This window comes from Haemorhous mexicanus, chromosome 3 (assembly GCF_027477595.1).
Source record: "Haemorhous mexicanus isolate bHaeMex1 chromosome 3, bHaeMex1.pri, whole genome shotgun sequence".
Lineage (NCBI taxonomy): Eukaryota > Metazoa > Chordata > Aves > Passeriformes > Fringillidae > Haemorhous > Haemorhous mexicanus.
In genome coordinates this window covers 72,049,100-72,069,248 of record NC_082343.1, presented here as the reverse complement: position 1 = coordinate 72,069,248, position 20,149 = coordinate 72,049,100, and the positions used below count along the sequence as shown (strand labels likewise).

General features: G+C 39.7%; 1 protein-coding gene across 1 annotated transcript in view; it reads right to left on the bottom strand.

Annotated features, from left to right (window-relative positions):
• Positions 1 to 19,699, bottom strand: part of SESN1 (sestrin 1) — a 77,925-nt gene extending 58,226 nt beyond the window's left edge. Inside the window, exon 1 of the mRNA XM_059842322.1 lies at positions 19,323 to 19,699. Coding sequence (XP_059698305.1) covers positions 19,323 to 19,586 — 264 coding nt within the window. The 5' untranslated portion in view covers positions 19,587 to 19,699. The remainder of the gene's footprint in view (positions 1 to 19,322) is intronic.
• Positions 19,700 to 20,149: the final 450 nt, after the last annotated feature.

Below are 20,149 nucleotides of genomic sequence, written 5' to 3'. Positions count from 1 at the left end.
GAAAGCAAGTTGCAAATCCACTAGAGACCAATTATTTTCTTTCTAGGTCCCAAACTGTTCTATGAAGTCTTATACACCCATTGATATTTTAAAGAACTGTTCTTCTTTTCCCTTAATGGGAACTTCTAGATGCAAACATTTTTCTCCAAAACTAAAGATAAATAGAAAACTCATAAAAAATACCAACAGACACCCAGTTTTGGTTCAAACCTCCACCAAGATGTGGCAGTCAGTTATAAAGGAATAACGAACCTACAGTGCCCTCACGTGTGAGGAGATATGAATTAGAAGAAGTCTGGCTATCTAGAAAGGGAGAGAAAAGTTCTCAGGCCTTCAGGAAGCACCCTCACTGAAGAAACAATGCTTTCCAGCACGGGGGGATAATTGCCCTCATGCATTAGGACTGATTGGGTACTATAAACGTGTGCAAGAAACAAATGACAAAATATCTCCACTTTCAACTGCCTTTTCAGGTGCTTGTGAGCTGAAAGTTTGATGTGCATTCTCACTACAGGAACATAAAAAAGGTCGTTTAGTTATCTAGTGTATAAGCCACTAAAAAATATTTCAAGGAAGTACCACCTTAGTGAAAGGTCAAATTTACAAATACAATAAACACTGTGCAGACAAGTCCAACGATGTTGAAGACAACATTTCTTCAAGTGTCTAAGCAAAGATCACACTTCACTCTATTACTCAGGAACACAAAAGTTACCTTTTCTACAGTTACACAGAGATTGAGGAGGGTAATGTACCTTAACTAGCATTCACAAAACCTGTAGGTCAAGTTGGAAGTCACCTAAGTTAACCAACAGGAAGCACCAAAGACAGGAGTGCCTTATCTCTCACTGTGCTAGAGCTTTCTACCCACCACAAAAAGGCAACTGCATCTATTCACGACCACAGCCTCAAGCTGAGAGACTGGTGCTCTCACCTCAGCAGTGAGATCACTTCAACAAGATAGAGGCCAAGTCCCAGTCATTAATGGGCCCAAGGTGACTTCACCTCTTCTCTAAATAAAGGTAAGCTGTTTAATGATGGCGACACAGCCAGCACTTCCAACTGCATTAGTCCTGCTTTACATGCAATTCTTAACTTGTTCACAGGCCTGGAAATGAGAGCAAAAGCTAGTTCAATTCTCTCATCTTGGGAGCCCAGGCATGTAAAGGGCATGACTTTGAATCACCTCAGGGAGAAAAGGTGCTGAACCCAGAGTCCTCACTCTTTGGAAATGCTCTAACCACTAAGCTATTTCTCAGGAGCGGGAGGGGTAGCTCTGGTTTGTTTTGTGCAAAGCCCATCTGATAGGTCTTCAGTAAACATGCTCCAAGAACACCATGTTCTGCAAACCCTGAGAGGAGATAGAAGGAAACATTTAACCTCTGGATCCACAGTGAGCTTACTTGAGCACAGGCGTGGAACTACTGCTCACTTCCAGATCTGAAACAGCCGTAAGTGTGGCTGAACATCTGATGAAGTTCTGCCTAGATGCTCACTGATTTTGGCTAAAGGGTAAGAAGGATCCTGAATTTTGAAGCTCTCAGTTGGGTCATAAACACAAGCTTCCTGAACTCAGCTCCTGTCTTTAGACTGTGTCATTGTCTTTCAGTGACTTAGTGAAAAACAGAACCTTTGTCTTGACAAATAATTATAACACAGGACAGAGGAACTCCCATGTTGGTAGCTGTAAGTGCAGAAATCTGAAGTTATCTTACTCCATTTAAAACAAACAAACCCCAAAACCAACCAAGCAAAAAAAAAAAAAAAAAAAAAAAAAACAAAAACAAACAAACAAACAAAAAACCCAAAAAAACCCACCAGCTATACTATAAAAAACATTAGGTTTGAAAAGCAAAGTATTTTGATGCTAGTAACTACCAGAAGTTGAGTCTATCTAGATTATTTCAACTTTCAATTTTCAAGATTTTGTTTTACTGAAGGGAGAACATTTTCCTGTTAGGGTTACTTTTTCCTATAGTGCCATATGTTGCAGTACCTCACTTCTCTTACTCTTATTGTGAATGAGGTATCAATGATAAAGCAGCAACAAACTTGCCAATGAAAATATGGCATAGTAAGCTCTGCCACAGCCAGGGTTGAATTAAGTAGAGCACCTTTCCCACTGGATGAGGCCTTGCCACACAGTAGGATAAAAGCTGAAACACAGCTAGGAAGTTTCACCATGCAGGGTCCCTCTGAGCACATACCAGCAACTCCTGTGCACCACAGTCACACAGCAAAGAATATAGTTTCTTCTAGCTAGTGAGGACTGCCAAAAATTCTATTTTCCACTATCTATCTTTCTTTATATTAGTGGACAATTAACAGTATTTAAACAGATTTTAGCCTTGACAATGCAGTAGTTTTACTCTCTTGGAATAAAGAAAAAAAAAGCAAATAGCAACACTACCACACATTATTTTACTTAAGATAATACAGTTCAGCAGAAAAAAAATTATTTAATTCCAGAGATAGCTTAAATATGTTTATTGATAAATTTTGTTTAACAGGAACTAAAAAGTCCTAAAACCTTAAATGTCAGCCATTTCTTCCCAACTAGAATCTACTCTTTTGTTGAATCTGTTCTTAGAAAAACTGGTTAGCTGCCATGTGCTAGTTTAAAATTCTTCTTGGATAAGCTCAAAATTAAAGTTAAGAGTTATTCACCAGAGTCTTCTAGTAGTATATTTTCCCCTAAAGTCCTTCATATAGATCCCTTGCTAGATCCTTCAGAAAAAGAAAACAGACTGATTTTGGCTATTATTTTCACTTAGTACCTTTACTAGTATTTTCAGGTTAGATCGGGGAAAGTCAATACCACAGCCAGCAACAGAAGACACCATCATACATACTCAGGACTGATTTCCTTCACAAACCTCAGCTTTTTTACCCCAACTCTTTCAGTTATAAAAACATCACTGTAGTTGGGCAGAGGATTTTTTTCTGTTGTTTTGGCTTTGGGTTTTTTTTTAATCTGTGGGAGTGCATGCCTCTTGTGTTCAGATGTGGTGACTTAGTGCAGTGAGTGCCTTTTTCCTTCTTTCAGCTTTGTTTTTTTGAAAGACATATTGATGCCAAGGCTTCATTAACAATACAGAGGTAATATTAGGGAAGTTTCAGTTGGAGATAAATGCCTTACAAAACTGAAATAGTGACAATCATTAATTAAAATAGAAATAGGCATGATACTTGAATATAGTGGACGTTATTCATAATTAATATATAAAGTGCTGATTCACCTACTACCACAAACTTCTTATTCACGAATGCTTTTCTTCTCCCTGTACTATAACTGTGTCAATCATCACTGCTTTAAGTCAGTTACAATTACATTATTTCTAAAGAAAACTAGCAGGATTTCATCACCAACAGAAAAATAACTAAAAATATGCCCCATCTCAAGAAGTTTTCATGTTACTATTCTGCAAACAGAAATAGCATAAGACAAAAGGACAAAGGTTTCATTTTTCAAGAGTTTTAGAGTAATACATCTCCATTTATATTGATGTCACTTCAAACAAATCAAAAACTGGCAACAAAACATGAGACATGAAGTCTCCCCCAAGTGTTCCTTCAAATTCATTACATCTTCCTGGAGCAGGTGCACCAGATTAAAGTTCATTCCATGTAGAATTCTGTGAAGCACATACAAGTGAGGAATGTCTATTTACTGCTGTGGCAACTGGCACACCTGGTAGCCCACGCTGAGCCAATTTGGTCCTGAAAATAATTGCAGCTACATTCATATGACATTACATTTAACCTCCCAGGCCCTGCTGAAAGGTACACCACACAAATAAATAGAGACACTGCTTCCAGGCTCCATATGGCCCATCCAAAACTTGCTTCCTGCATCTCTCTACTCACAGTGTAACTTCTCAGATTAAGAGACAAGTGTGAGTGTCAGCTTGGCACAATGATCACACTTATGGCCATGGGAACCTCCAGGAAACACCTCCTGTGTCTCACTTGTAAGAGGAGACACATGATTGTTTGTAACAAATGGAAGTACTAAGTGAGTTTTGAAACAGAATCCTGCAGCAATGTTTCAAGATGCATCTGGACAGACCAACCAGCACAGGGGCCTCAACCCTGCAAGCACATGCATGCTTCACTCTACTACACAGGAGCAGCCATTCTGGCAAATTAGGGCTGCTCCCAAAAATAACAGGCAGATGGGATTTTTTTCAGGATAATGTCTGTGGTACACTACACTTTTAATGAAGTACCTGCTGGTTTATTTTTAATCTATAATTTTTAGATAATGTGATGGTATTAATGTAAGTACCCTCAGTAAAGCAGTTCCCTCCAAATGTGACAGTAAGTGCCCAAAATACTACTGCTAAGACAATAAATCCTTCAGGAGAAAATCAAGGGGAAAAAAAATCCCAACCAAATCCGAACACAACAATCTAATTAAATAGATGTGTTTAATCTGAATAAAGAAAAAATGCTTTCCTCTTATGATACAAAAACAAATTGTGTCCTATTTCTGTAGCACAACACACTCTTTCCCTCCCTCTTCAAAAAAGATCCCAGAAGATGAACTTTAAAAGAGCCATGCAAACATGTATTTCATCCTAGTTTTCTGAAGGCAACATATTTAGAAGTGTCCTAAAAAGAAAGAGAAGACAAATACTTAACGTTTTGACTGGAGAAATTATTTTAGCATGTTTCAGTCTTCACCAAAATTCTTGTTCAATTCACCTCATTAATCTAACTGGATTACCACTACTCAGATTAAATCCTTCACCCACCTTGCAGGGCCTTCAAAGCTTTCTCACTACTTTGGCTTTAATATAAAGCACTTTGGACTGAGGTAAATTAATTTCACTGCATCTGGACAAAATGTGTTTTTTTCCTAACCCGATAAAGTTTTAAGACCTCAGGGATTTATTTCTCAATGTGACATCTTGTCAATAAAAATTACCTTAAGGGCCAAGCTAAGTTTTGAGATGAGGCAGAGCAAGTTTCAAACTCCAGTTCAGTACAGATCCCACTCATGCTTGAATGAGATACTCATACACCCAAGACAAATGCTCAAAGATTTTTACAACTTTAAATGAAAACATGAAACTCCTAATGCTTGAGAAGATCTTTCTTTGTTAGTTCAACTGCCTTCATAAGTCACTCACCTGAGAGAGGCAAGCCAAAGAATGGAATTTGAGACCTTAATGTTCATAGGTTTTGGCTATTCTAAGGGTATTTTTCTTGCTGGTCTTCATTGGACTTTCAGTTACTACTGAGGAAGCCTTTTCCTGCAAGCACTCTGTCTAAAGCAGCACATTTTCACAAAAAGGAGGATTTTTTTGAGACATCAAACAACTCTGTAACAACCAGATAAACACTGATATTCTAGCAAATTCTAAATTTTACTCTCAAAAACACACACTGAAGAACTAGTTCCAGTATTGTGGTGGATTGATGCTGGCTGCACGCTAGGTCCCCACCAAAGCTGCTCTATCCCTCTCTTCTTCAGCTAGACAGGGAGACAATATAATAAAAGAAGCTTGTAGGCCCAGGTAAGGACAGGAAGAGATCACTCACTCACCAGTTACCATCACAGGCAAAACATACTTGATTTGGGGAAATTATTTTAAATTATTAATAAATCAGAGTAAGATAATGAGAAATAAACCCAAAATTTCAAGCATCTTATCCCTCCCAACCCCACTTTCTTCCTGGGCTTAACTTCCCTCACAATTTTTTCTACTTCCTCTTCCCTAGCAATGCAGGGGAACAGGGAAAGGGGTTGTGATCAGACACATTGTCTCTGCTGTTCCTTCCTCCCCTGCTCCAGGGGTCCCTCCCCACAGGAGGCAGTTCTACATTAACTTCTCCAAAGTGCATCCTTCCTCAGGGCTGCAGTTCTTCATGAACTGCACCAGCTGGGGTCCCTTCCAGTGGGGTGGAGCCATTCAGGAATGGACTGCTCCATCATGGATCCCCCTCAGAGTCACAAATCCTGCCAGCAAAATCTCTACAGCTCCATTCTCCACAAGGCCACAGGTGCTACCAGGAGACTGCCACAGCACAGGCTCCCAGACTTCCTCAGGTATCCACCTGCTCTGGTGTAGGATCCTCCACACCCTGTAGGTGGAGATCTGCTCCACCACAGACCTCCACTGGGACATCCTGCCTCATCATGGTCCGGACCATGGGCTGCAATGGAATCTCAGCTCAGTCCCTAAAACACCACTTCCCCCTCCTTCTTCACTGCCCTTGTCTGCAGAGCTGTTTCTCTCATATATCCCTCCCTTCTCTCACTCCAGCTGCTATTACCTGGGGCTTTCCTTAAAGACATTATGCCAGAGGTGCCACCACTGTCACTGATGGGCTTGGCCTTGGCCAGTGACAGGCCCATCTCGGAGCCAATTAGACATTTGGGAGATTTTCAGCAGCTTCTCACAGGAGTCACCCCTGTAGCTGCTATGAAACCAAAATCTTGCCATACAAACCCAATACAAATACAGAGCCAAGGGGGGTAAAAAAATAAAATCCATTTTTTATTAAATAATCTGCCCCACACATTTCCTGGACTTCATCTCCACTACAAGAGAGAAATAAAAAAGATCGCTGTAAGATCCTTCTAGAAATTTAGAATTTGCATCAATAAGGAGAGCATTCCCTTTAGAATGCTCTCCTGCAGATGATGCCAGATTTCCAAATCAGACTCTGTGAAGAGGCATGATCCAGTTACATGAAGGAAAGCAACTGCCACAAGGACATAATAGCAGTTTTTCTTTTGTATTTTTATAGTAGCAGAATATTGTTGCAGCAGAGTATTATATGGCATGCTGCTTCAATTCTTTATCATTCTATAATATTCAGAATTGTTGAAAAATCAAGTAACTTCTCAGAGGAAGCTTCCCCTTGCCATTTCAAGTCTTAGGGTTCAAGACTTCTCAGAGAGCTCAATATTCAGAAATGCAAACTATGTAAGAGGTATCACACTATTTTGAAAAGAAAGTAGTTTACAGACTTTATTATCCACATGAAGACTGTTTTAGTCTGTTGGAGATGAAGAGCTCCATTTCAATGAACATCAGAATCTACCGTTGTACCAGATAAAGGAATTTAGTCTCAAACTGGGCTATGAAATTATATTATCCCTGGCTTCTGTTACATACAGAAGGAGAAGATATTTCACATGATACTATCCCTAGGAAAATCACTTCATTCTATTTCAAAATTATTTATGCTTGGCTTAAGAATTTAGAGTTAGTTCTTTGTTAGACTGCCTCTTATATTCTATATCCATAATAAAAACTTACAGCACATCCTCTTTCCAGTTTGATTTCTACTTATATTTCTTAGCAGTTTTAGACAACAAAGGAGCTCAATGCTTTTTCCAAGTCCTGTCTAGTTGGATTGGCCACTCTCATTTTTAAACAAATTAATTCAAGTAGTACTGTAGCGGGATATTCTACCCCGGAATGTGGTCAAGCAACTTGGACAATGTCCTGTTTGCACAGCTATCAGTGGTGGGCTGAGCTCAGGCCATGTGCTGGTTTTGGTGTTGAACTACACTAAACCCCAATTCAGTATCCTGACAGTGAGGCAAAGATTTGGCAGACAAGCTGCTAAGCTAACCTGGCAGACATGGGACTGGCAGTCAGTCTCTTAATACTAGGAAAGTCCAGTCCACTTTTATAAGGTAAGGTTTCTCTAGCATATTCCCTCTTGACACTCCTCAAGGTTAAGAGAGAGACCTGCCTATGAGCATTGGTAGGGTGAGTTCCACCCACATGTACCTACTCCTTCCTGCAAGCTTTAATATAATAGCTTTGCAATAGTGCTCTGTTCTATCCTATAAATACACTGCTAGCAGTCCTAGCTTTTTTACTGTACAGGAAAGAAATCTAGGGCTAAGACTGGATCCAGCCACACCTGGACCTCTCTCTGAGAAGGAGTTTAGAAAGCAAGGGCTTCCTTTCAGCACCTCGTGGTTCAGCAGCAGGACTTGTCGCTCCACCCTCAACAAGTACATAGAGCAAATGTTTAGAAGATTAGTATTCATTTTTCTGCTGAAGTTTTGATGATAGGCTTGTATGACATGATAGACATGATGATATGTTTGTTTCTGTTACAGAATCAAGAAGGTGTCTCCTTACAGCTGTCTAAAACAGATACATACAAAAAAAAAAAAAAATCACACCAGACCATCACATAGGACAGAATCAGACAGGTTATATTAGCAAAGGATAATCTGGGATAAGTTTGCACTAAAGCCATAGACTTCAAACAAAACTTCAAGCTTTGGCCCTCTCACACCAGCATCCCAGACCCAAACTCTGAGATTATATCTTTGAAGACATTTTATTCCTCAAAAGGCATTTTTATTCATTATTAAACAGGGAATTTGTGAGTCTGAGTGAGTGTGCAACTAGAGAAATTTTCAGTTTCCCAACCAAGAAGAGGTTTAGAAGATAGTATTAAAATCTGATTTTATTCTCTGCAAAATGCATTAGTTTTTTTGACCTCAGGACATCTTCCCAAGTATTTTTTAGCAACTGTTTTTTTGAGGGAACAAACAGCAAGTCATTTAGCTTCCATGTGACATTTCCATCAGAACTTTGCAATCACCTTAGCATGTTTTTATGCACATGCATGAAGATTTATTGCCACTGGAAATGACTTTTGAGCCATGTGGCTGCCCTTCCCCAGAGATCTGGTAGCCAAGAACTGTACCTCCCCCCAAAACATGTAGATGTGTGACACACTGCACCGCAGACCTGGGGCTCTGAGAAGAGGAACATAGGTGGAAGCCACATATATGGGAAGCACACCACAGCTTACCAGTACAAAATTAATTTTTGAATCATGAAGGAGCCATATTTTCCACTGTCCTTCGGAGTAATGAACTGCACACTGAATTCAGAGTGTATAAAACCAGCACTTTTCCCAAGTCTTATATCACTAGACACAAACATACAGAAAACTCTACAAAGAACACAGAACAGTCTATGCTTCAATCTTAGGTATTCATTTAATGCATAAGCTACAAAGAGTTAACTACTACCTTTAGAATCTAAAATTAAGATTTTTACATTGTGCATTACAAATGGTATGTTCTGCATTAAAAACAGCTTTCCTAGTGAAACTTTACTCAAAACCTTGAATCCTTTAACAGAAAGGCCTGACACCAAATAAGGAAAGAAAAAGAAGCAACATTTGACATTTCCAATTTACACATACTCTTCTGACAGATTATAGACAATATCAGCCAAGCAGAGTTGCCATATTCTGAAGAGCTAGAAAAGCAGAACACTACAAGCCAAGATACCAATATGCCTTCTAGAAGCCAGACAAAACCATTTCCATTTGGCTTATTTTCCTGCCTCGTGGAACAGAACAGTAGCAATAAAAATGTCAGAATTAAGTTTTTCTTATAGAACACTATTTATACATCAATTTCTCGGTAAACATAAGCAACCATTACAAACATAACTCTTAAAAACAAAATGTAACCTAGGTGAAGTTATAAGGTTTCCAAAACCTTTTCTGTAACACAAGTAGGAAGGACAGAATGGACACAAAGGAAGTTACAGCAAATATCAAAAGCATATCCTGGAAAGGCCTTATCTCGTAACATGGTGAGCTCCAGAAAACGTTTTGTGCACAGCAGTTGCCAAATATTTAGTACTGTTAAAGGGACATAAGTTTGCACTCAGCACTGACTTGAAATTCACAGAAATACAAAGTTTTTCTTAAACTTTTTCCTTTCTTTGGTCTTTCTTCTACATGGGTATCAGTGTGAAACTAGTTTAGAACTAAAATTTAAATAAATGGAAAATCCAAACAAACGGTTTAATCTGCGTGGAATGTGCTGTTGGCAAACAAGCTGCATTTAAAGCTAAGAGTTTTGTAGCACCAGAACACCAGCAACAGGCTCAGCAACAAGCTGCAATGGAAAAAAAATCTTTCAGAAAAGAGGTTTTCCTCCTCCCAGACACAAACACCATCCCCTCTCCCACCAAAAAAAGAAAACAAAAGAAAAAAAATGCACGCAGGAAAGGCTTTAGAACTTTAAATAAGTTTGCATTTTCAAGTTTATCCCTCCTTTGAATAAATGTCATATTATTCCATGTTTACTCTCTTGGAGTTAAGAAATCCTTGACAAAAATATTTGTCTCAGAAGAAAACCGTTTACAAACAATTCAATACTAATCAACAATATCCCAGGGAGAGAAATTTGGTGAAGAGGTGATTACATCTTGAGTCTCAAAGCTCAGGCTCACAAGCCTGAACTATTTAGGCAGACAAAGGACCTGCCAGCAAAGACCTGCAACTAAGAAAACTTTAATACTGACTCCAGAAGGCATAGAATAGTGAAAAAAAGTTAAAATTTTTAACTAATTTACAGGGAAAAAAATAAAACCCACATGTTTTCAGAAGCAGTTTTCAGTGCATTTCTACAATACAGTACCTGAATTGAAAGTAAGTTCTTGCAGTTGCACAGAAGGGACATATTATCAGATTACATAAGCAGCATCACCTCTATTTTTAAAATACCAGCCCAGTATATTTTTGGGTTATATTTTTGCACTAGAACACAGTACTGGGTGATACTTTTAACCCAAAATTACATGAAAGAACAAACTTTGTTTCTACATAAAGCTGAAGTAAGAAAAATGGTAAATTGTTTACTAGGTTTAAATAGAACTAAACCAGTTCACCTTCCCAAACCAACTTTTGGCAGTAATTTAACCTAAGCTTTCCAGAAAAAAAAAAAAAAAGACAAAGGGAAAGAAAAAAAGTCAAAGTCACTGAAAACATCAGAAAGGCAGTAAACAAGAAAAACTGCCAACACTTAACTTTTTGGGCTTAATTAATTTATGTAGCTTCAAGTGAAGATTTCCATGTTTCCATTGATTTCTGGAGAGAAACCTAACCTCCAATCCCCGTTAAACTGTAAACAATTTACTGGAATAGAAAACCATACTGACAGCAAACCATATTTTTGGAAATTTAAACACTTGGTATCCACAGGAAAATATAATCAAGCTTTCAAAACCTTTTTTTCAGGCCCACAATGGTATATTCAGTACTTTTCCACTATGTTTATTTTAAAAGGAGAAACCCTGACCTGAAGAAAAAGTCAAGAGTAAGATGACAAAAGAGCAAGTATTTCTTCAGTGCTCACTTTGCACTTGTCACAGTAAGACAATGTAATTTTCTTTAAAGTAATATGCTTTGATCAGGCTAACAGAAGATACATTATTTTACATTACCCAGAAGTCCATACTTTTTTTTTACTTTGTATTGCATGCTAATTTACAAAACATTGCAAAATCTTAGAGCTTTTCCCTTTGCTTGAACATCTCCTCAAGATACATAGAATTTCCCCATTTGTCAGCATAAAGCACCCAAATGTATGCCAAGAGCCCAAAATAAAGACAGTTATTTACTAATAAACAGGACAAACAAATTGTATGATAAAAAAAATCCCAAAAATATAAATAAATTGGCTTTTTGGAAACTTAGATCTAAATTAGGAAAATCAATGCAGAGATGGGAAGGATCACTGCTACCCATACACTATTAGAGTCAGAGCAAGAAAAACAATTTCAGATAGAGATCTAAGTGGACACTAGAAGCTGAGTGTAGACTGGAAAGGAATATATCCAGTTATGAGTTGAAATGAACAGCCAACTTCTAAAATTACCTCTAGAAAGAGAAGCAGAATCAAAAGAAAGTTTAAAAAAAATCTAAAAAAGCATTCATGTGACTTAGTGACTGCTAGATCAGGAGAACAGATGCTGCTATTTACAAAATACATTCAAGCTGAAGCATTTCTGGTTCCTACAGATCTCTAGGTATTAGCTCCTATTTAAAAACAAAAAAAGAAAGAAAACAAATCTTTTTTTAACTAAGCTGCCAATGTACATCCTATAATTGCTTACCTCATTACTAAACAGCAAGAGATAAGGAAATGTTTGTGTTTGATTTCTTCAGTTTTAAAGCATTTCAATGCAGTCAAAAAATAAATATCAACCAAGATATTACCAGAAGTGTGCTTCATGCTTCACTTATTTTGAAAATAAAAATTCTAGTTATGATGTCCTGAAAATCAACTCAGCAGAATCACATAAACTCATAAATTTACAGATCAAGTAATTTCCAACAATTATAAGGAAAAGCTGACTAAGCAACAGCATTAGAAGTGCCCCAGATGCCCTACTTCGCATCACTTTGAGAACCTCCACTGTTTTCAAGCAACTCCTTATTCCAGCCAAAGACATTCCCAAGGTCAGGCAATTCTGGAGTTGACAAGCTCAGCAAGAGAAAATGTTCCTTCATCTCTCTCAACAGACTGAAGCCTTAAGAAAGAAGGCAAGTAGTCATTTAAGTCTTTAAGAAATATGTTCACATGCCTGCTCAGAATATTCCCTGACATGTCAAGATTAATTCTTCTCCATTAACATCAGCCTCACCCCACATGTGACACAGATCCATCATCAGAACGTGTTTACAATAATACTGCAGAGGCAGCAGACGCCATAAATAAGACAGATCATTTTAAAGCATCATGTCATTACTTCAGTATTCTCTCTCAATCTGAGAAAACCAAAAGTATTAAACACCACCAAAAATGCCCATAACAGACAGATGTTTTCTAAACTAGTGATCTGGTAAAGCACCATGTGGATTTTGAAGGGAGCACCCTACAATGAATAACTAAATCCATTCCATCCAATGGCTGGAAGAGACAAAGCATGGTTTTGCTATGAAGTGAACTCACAAAAAAGGATGTTTTAACTCACTGTATCTAAGAGCACTATGGGAAACAGGAAACGATTTGGGTATTGGCATTGTGCAGAAGGACTAGTCAGCTTCCAGACAGATCAGATTCACCACCACCAGTGAGGACACCATATTTAAATTCTTAAGCTGGAATAGACTATAGATTTCAACTGAGACACCTTTCTGGGGTGGCTGACCAACAGTATGAATCACAGGGGAACATCCCTATCATGCAGCAGGACACAGTCACATTTACTTGGACAAAAATCCTAAACCTAACAAATCTGCCTAGCTAGAGATCTCAAAGTTCACTAAAGAAAACTACTAGTGTTGTACAGGAAGGCTAAAAAATACTTTAGACGAAGTTATAAAGTCATTTTTCAAAGATTACCCCCAAGAAGAATAAAGATTTGGAAAGTCAGGCAGTCTTCCATAACACCACTCATCAGGATAAACCATTTGGGAGAAATGAGCTTCATTTACCCTTATTACTCTTAACAAGTGTGCACCACAGAGCTCAAACACAAAGCAAAAAGTGAATTATCTTGAGAATTCACATTGCTAGAACAAATATAGCAATGAAACAGAAAAGTAACTCCTATTTTATCCTTTATGGATGTACACAGGGGAATTACTATCTCCTCTCCTGGCAGAGGCTTTATTTGTCCTACCACAGTGGCAGAGGACACAATGTCTGCTTTGGCTATCACCTGAAGTCTTCCTATCCTTTCTGGATGCCCATTTAATTTAAATGATACAAGTATTTTGCCAGGATTTGGAAAGGAAGGATATTCCCTTCCATGTCCTCTGCCAAGCAAGCCTAGATTCCAATCAGTCCCTCAGGGTTTTAAGACAGGAAGATTTATTTGGCTGCTCACATGACCCCTCTCTTTTGTGCCATAACAGCCCACGGCAAACTGTGGATTCTGATACATCTATCCACTAAAGCAGCAGACCTGAGACAACAAAGAGAAACCACCCCTTTAAGCCCACCTGATGCTTTTATGTAAGAGACAGGCTTCAGACTACAGGTTTGAGCACTATTTGTCAGGTAAATACAGTCTTGAAGATCAAAGGGAAAGGACTTAAATGGTTCTTGAAGTCCCTCCAAGCAGTTACCAATACAAAACACATAAAAAGAAGCTGGAAGGAAAAAATCATCCCACTAAGCAATGCTCTGTCTTTCCCAGGGAGAGATCAAATAAGCTCCTCACTCCTGCCTGATGCTTAAGAACAGTTTAGATCTAGAGATGAACATGACTGGATAAATCTATCCTAATATTGAAATTGTCCCCAAATGTCCAATCCAAGTCTTTCTGGAATTTAGATCCATTGTTCATTCATTCTATCTCATGTTTTTTTTTTTTTTTGTTTTTGCAGCAGGATTTTCATCCCTTTTCATCCCATTTCTTTTGGAATATATTAGCCTAAGCCTCCTTTTAGCTGACCACACCACCACTAAGTACTTCAAATCTTCTTCACAAAACAACTCCAAAGGACTTGAAGACATGATACAAGCTCACATTAAATATTAAAGTAATTTTTTTTAAATTATATGATTGCTCTCCAGTATTCTTACTCTCCCTCCCAGCTTGTAATCTATTTGACAAAGCATAAAAATTTGTTAATCAAGCCTTTGCTGGACTGGACCTTGTAGAGGCTGTACCAAGTACTTGTTACTTGACCTCACTTGCCTTCTGGGAATGGTTTTCCAGCTAATTTTACTCACTAAAGTGCAGTTTATAGATCACAATTCCCCAGCTTGTTAATCAGGCTATCATGTGAACATTGAGGACTCCAGTATATCAATCTATTAATATAATAGAATCGCTCTGCACCACAAGGCCTGCTACTCCATCACAGAAGCAGTAGCAATGCTGGATTTAAAAGAATTTATCCTGGCTAAGTCTGCTTTGGCTGTTGCTCAACTTCTTTTCCTAGGCACTAAAATGTGTTTCAACACTGGTCCAGTATTTTTTTTGAGCTATAGTTAAAATCCATCAGCTTCCTCTTCATCCCATCCCATTTAGCCCACACTGAAGAAGCATGCACCAATTAATCTGAGTCTGCTACTTCCCTCCACTATCTTGAAATTACAATCCACTACATGAGATCACTTCAGCTAGTTGCTTTTTTAAGCAGCCTAGAACTAATTTCACCAGGCCCTACCAGATTTAAAATCTGTTGCTTATCCAAGCAACCTATAGGTTTTCCCCCCACCCTGCAGCCTAGGAAGGTACTATTTATGCTTTTATGGCTATCGACTACACAGGCCGGATTAACCATTTCAGAAAACATTTCAATCACCTCAGCTTTATATGTCAATCCACTAATCTGTGGATCTTTTATTTCTTGCTTCCTTCCAATATTCATTTTAGCCATGCCTCCTTATGTTTTTGACCATCCTAACTTTATTCATAGATCTTTGTGTACTTTCTATATGTTTCCTTTGTTTGCATCAATGAAAAGATCAACAGAGAGCAGAGTTATTGTTTCATTACTAATTTTCCCCTTCAATGCAAGTGTTTGGTATCATTAGACTACTTCTCAAAGAGGAAGAGATTGTTTCTTTCTTCCTTATATTTGCCTCCAGTCAAGCTTTGTGTGCCATATTCTCTGCATTTTGACACCCATGGGTTTTATTCTGCTGTTGTCATCTTTTATCCTATGTAGACTAGCATCTTGTTGCACCTGCAGAACCTGCCCTCCATCTATGTATTCTCTTTGTTTATCAAGAGGATGAATTTACACCCTTGTGGATAGCAGTATGTCCTTCTGAGTTTTCTCCATTGAATAGTTACAAGAGGATAATACATAATTATCAAATCTCATCCTTTCAGTGATTCTTCTCCAGCTATGGACAGACACCTTGTATTTATATTCCACTCATACATTACTGATTGATCCAACAGAGGCTGGCAGAAGACTTTTAATGAGCATGTGTTTAGACATTCCACTGCTGTTCTTTCCCAATATATTTGTGTTGGTGTGCAGACACCCAGCACACTGGGAGGAATGACGCACTACTCTGCAAGGTCATAGGCACTATGCTATAAATACATGCAAACACTCCATGAACAAGAATTTACCAAGAACCTATGATACATCTTTGCCTCAAAAACCATTCATCAAACATTTTTAAATGCAAACATTGAAACTGTTTTCACTTGGTTAAAGCATTGCAATTGAAATATGTTTAAAACATTTTCTAAATTATCCATTGAGGTCAAAGTGGCTTTAGGAACTTGCTTTTATTAATAAAAGCAAAAATTAGAAAAAAGGGGATTCATTTGCTGACACTGTCTTTATAATAACCCTTACAAAAACAACTCATTTATTCTAAATGGGAAAACATATGTATTCTCTCAGGTAAAAAAGTATATGTTATTTTATACATACATATATATATATATATATATATATATATAGACATAGAGCCTACAATGAGAAAACTCAATAGGAATTTATGTTAAGCAATAATTAATTCTATAGATTCTGATACAAGCAATATTATTTATTAATAAAATAATTATTAATGCTATTTATTCTGATACAAGCAATATCATTTATTAATAAAATAATTATTAATGCTATTTATTCTGATACAAGCAATATTATTTATTAATAAAATAATTATTAATGCTATTTATTAACAGTAAAGAAGAAAGCTGCACACTTAGCAGTCCACCATGTATCAGAGGAATTTTTATCTGGGGGAAAAAACCCAAAACATAACAAAGGCAGGCTTAGAGGGATGCCACTCTGACACAGGCTGCTGCCAAGCCTGCAGCTTACACCAGCCATATAATGCATTCTACCAACCTGCTCCAGACACAAAGCTGCAAAATCACCAGGAGCACCAGTTGCTCATGCCTAAATATTTGCTGACTGCCCCAACAGGCAAGAGGGCACTAACTCAAAGAAAAAAATAGCAAACAGACCACATGGAAAATTCTAATCTTTGATTTCTTCACTGATTTATGCTGGAAGCAAATCTGAAAGACCAATAAAGCACATTTTGCAGTTCTGCATATTGAGGCAGCTGGGATAGGCAGGAATAAAAGGAAATACATGAGTCCAGGCTCAGAGTTCTAGTCTGGGAATGCACCATTCCAGGAGAGAGAATGAAGGGAGCCCCAGTTCACAGTAGAACTTCTGGGTTCAAAGTTGCCTCTCCTGCCCTGGGCTCCATGTCATTTACTAACTTTGGACAGCATAATTGTACATATTGCTGTGGACTTCAGTATTGTTTCAGAGCCCAAAACAGGGAGATAAAGTAATAAAAGTGCTGATGCTGTTCTGAATGGGATTTCACATTTTTATGTTACTAACCTTTGGAAGCACTGCTGAAAGCCACGAGTTCTATGGGGTGATAATATTTAATTTAATAGTTTGAATATCTGAAGTCTTCACTGCAGAGATCTGAACAATATTTTTTTGGTGATTAATCAACAGAAAACCATTTCATGCCTGACAATAGTCCTCAATAGTGTTCAGCACCTAAAACAGAACATTTGCACGGGATTTTTTTCCAACAAATGTGAATCCAAAGATTACAATGAAAAATTTCATTTATGAGTACAGACACAAGAACTAAGATTTGCCACTCTAAATTGATAAAATACAGAATACTTCTCTCTTAGATCTATGCTTCTGAAAAGGAAAATTTACAAAAGCAGCTTTTAAAAATTTTCTTAAAATATTGGTTTATTTGACTTTATTTTGCTTAACTTGTTGGTAAACTTTTACTGCACCTTGTGTGGACAGTTGGTTTCACAGCTATTAAACCTTTCACACCTATGTTTATTAATCAAACTAGCAAGGACCATGGCATTTGATCTTGCATCTGCTGTATGAAGATGGACATTTTCTGCCAGAACTTTTTGGCCTAGTTAAAAAAATAAAAAAAAGCTAGTAACAAAGTTTCTAAACCACACTAAAACTTGAACAGGCCACTAACTTCAAATACATAAAAACATAAAAGGGAGTCATCCGGCCCTGTATTCTGACCTCACCCCAATATTTAGGTGAGAGATCACCATCTGTTTGGCCTTTGAATAGACTGATATTTTGAACCTGACAAAAACAAGCCTTCCTTTAGCAGTCTGTTGCAGTAACTCATCATTCTCACTGGTAACAGACTCACTCCTCATATTAACCTTTAACCAGAAAGATACCAGATGAAGTTTTCAACTCAATATTCAATTTTGGGGTGGTTGTTTGTTTCACTGGCTTCAGTTTTTAAAGAAAAGCAGTCAAGCCTTTTACTTGGCCATGTGGAAACATCAGTTTGGAGAAAAACTCCACAAATAGCCTAAACTGGGTAAAATAAGTTACACTGTATTTATCACACTGCACACTACTGAGAAGTTAGACAAAATAAACAGAGACTCTTTCAGCTCCAATAACTCAAACCCAGAATGTATTTCTATATATATATGATAACATATAATCTTTTTTATGTTTTACATATTTATGCATATAATGTACAAATTATTCTATCTATAGTACTTTCATGTATTATTATTATGTTTCCCTGGATTTCCCTATATTCAACCTGTTAAAGTTCAGGGAGAAAAAGCACAGTAGTGAGAATCAGACAGCTATCTCCAAGCACAGCTCTCTCTATTCACTTGGGATTAAAAGAAATACCTGAATTTCCTCTCCCTATTCTGCAGTTAAAAGTAGCATCTTTAGCATCTGGACCTGATGATACAAGAATTCCAAGACCTGCGCAAAAACCTGAGGTGAGCAAGACAATCGCAATGCAAGTAACTATAATTAGACTGCAAGAGTGGAAGAGTACAAAATAACATTTATTTTTGTTAGCATTAGGTCAGTAAATGTAATCCTCTATTGGCTAGGCTGCCTATGAGCAATTAAAAAAAAAGTTTGGATCCTATTGATGCCAGTGGAAAAACTATTTACCAATAAACAAGAAGGCATTCTGACAGGCTCTGCCTTAACAACAAGCTCACCTGCTTTTAAAAGCTCCAAGACTGCCCATTTATATTTTCAATTGGCAACAACAATATCAATACCCAAATCCTTCCTGCTTTTACGTTAAAGTTAACCGGGTAATACCACAGCACTATTAATACAAACTGAAATTAGAGTGCTAGAGTTGTCATTTTAGTGCTTCCTTGGGCATGCCCCAACTTTCCAGCCATTCATTGCCAAATCTTCTCTGGTGGATTCCACTGAAAGACTGTGCTTTTTCACAGAATAGTTAGGGTTGGAAGGGACCTCTGGAGATCACCCAGTCCAACCTCACTGCCAAGGCAGGGTCACCTAGAGCAGGTGACACAGGAACACATCCAGGTGTTTTTTGAGTGCCTTCAGTGAGATATCTCCCCCCCCCCCCCCGCCTTCCAATAACGCTTTTCTAAGTGTTTATTCGGGGAGAGAGCCGCAGGGGTGGGGAGCACTTAGCACGTTTGATTGCAGGATTAAATCTGACAGGGTGGACCAGACGCCCACCTCGTCCCAGAGGTGAAACCCGAAGGCACCCTGCGTGGAACGGGGCAGGGAGAGCTCCCTGTCCCAAAGCCGAAGGGCTGGTGTGCCGCGCTCACCTGCACCCCGCTGAGGATCGCCGCGCTCTTCTCCCTCACGTCGGGGAAGGGGCACCTCTTGGACAGCATGAGCAGGCGGGCCAGCGCCTCGCCCAGCCCGTCCCGGGCGGCGGGCACCGGCAGCCCGTTGGCGGCCGCCCCGGAGGCGACGCTCTCTGCGCGGCGGAGCACGGCTTGCCCGATGGTGTCCAGGGCGGCGTCGCGGGCGGCGGCGTCCCGGCTGCACAGCCCGTCCCAGCGCACCTCGCCCTCCCGCTCCTCCATGGGGCCGCCCGGCCGCTGCTCTCCCGCCGCAGCAGCCGCCTCCTCCTCCTCAGCAACCCCGGCGCGGCCGCCCCATGGCGGGCTCCCGGCAGCCGCCAGCCCGCCCACACAGACGACGACGAGCGCGGCCGCGGCGAGCGCAGAGCCCGCTGCCCGCGCCGCATGGGGGGCAGCGCGGGCCGGTGCCCCCGACAGCCGCCGCCGCCCTCCCGCGCCGGGGCTGCCGAGCGAGCGGAGCCGCTGCGGCTTCGCCTATCCCGGCGGCGAGAGGGGCGGCCACCACCCCGCGGCGCCGGCGGCTCCTCCTCCCTGCCCCGGGCATGGAGGGAAGGGGCGGCCCCGGCCCTGCCTCTCCCGGGGCGGCCCCTTAGCCCTCCCCGCCGGGGCCGCCACCGAGCCCCGGCAGTCCCCTCACTCGGGGTTGGGGGAAATAGCCCCGCCCAGCACGGGGAGCCCGCATGACAGACGGCCGCTCAGCCAATCGTGTTTCAGCATTCGCAGCCAGGAGGCCCAATCGCGGCGGGGTGCGGCAATTCCGGGAGGGGCTGCTGGGATATGTAGTC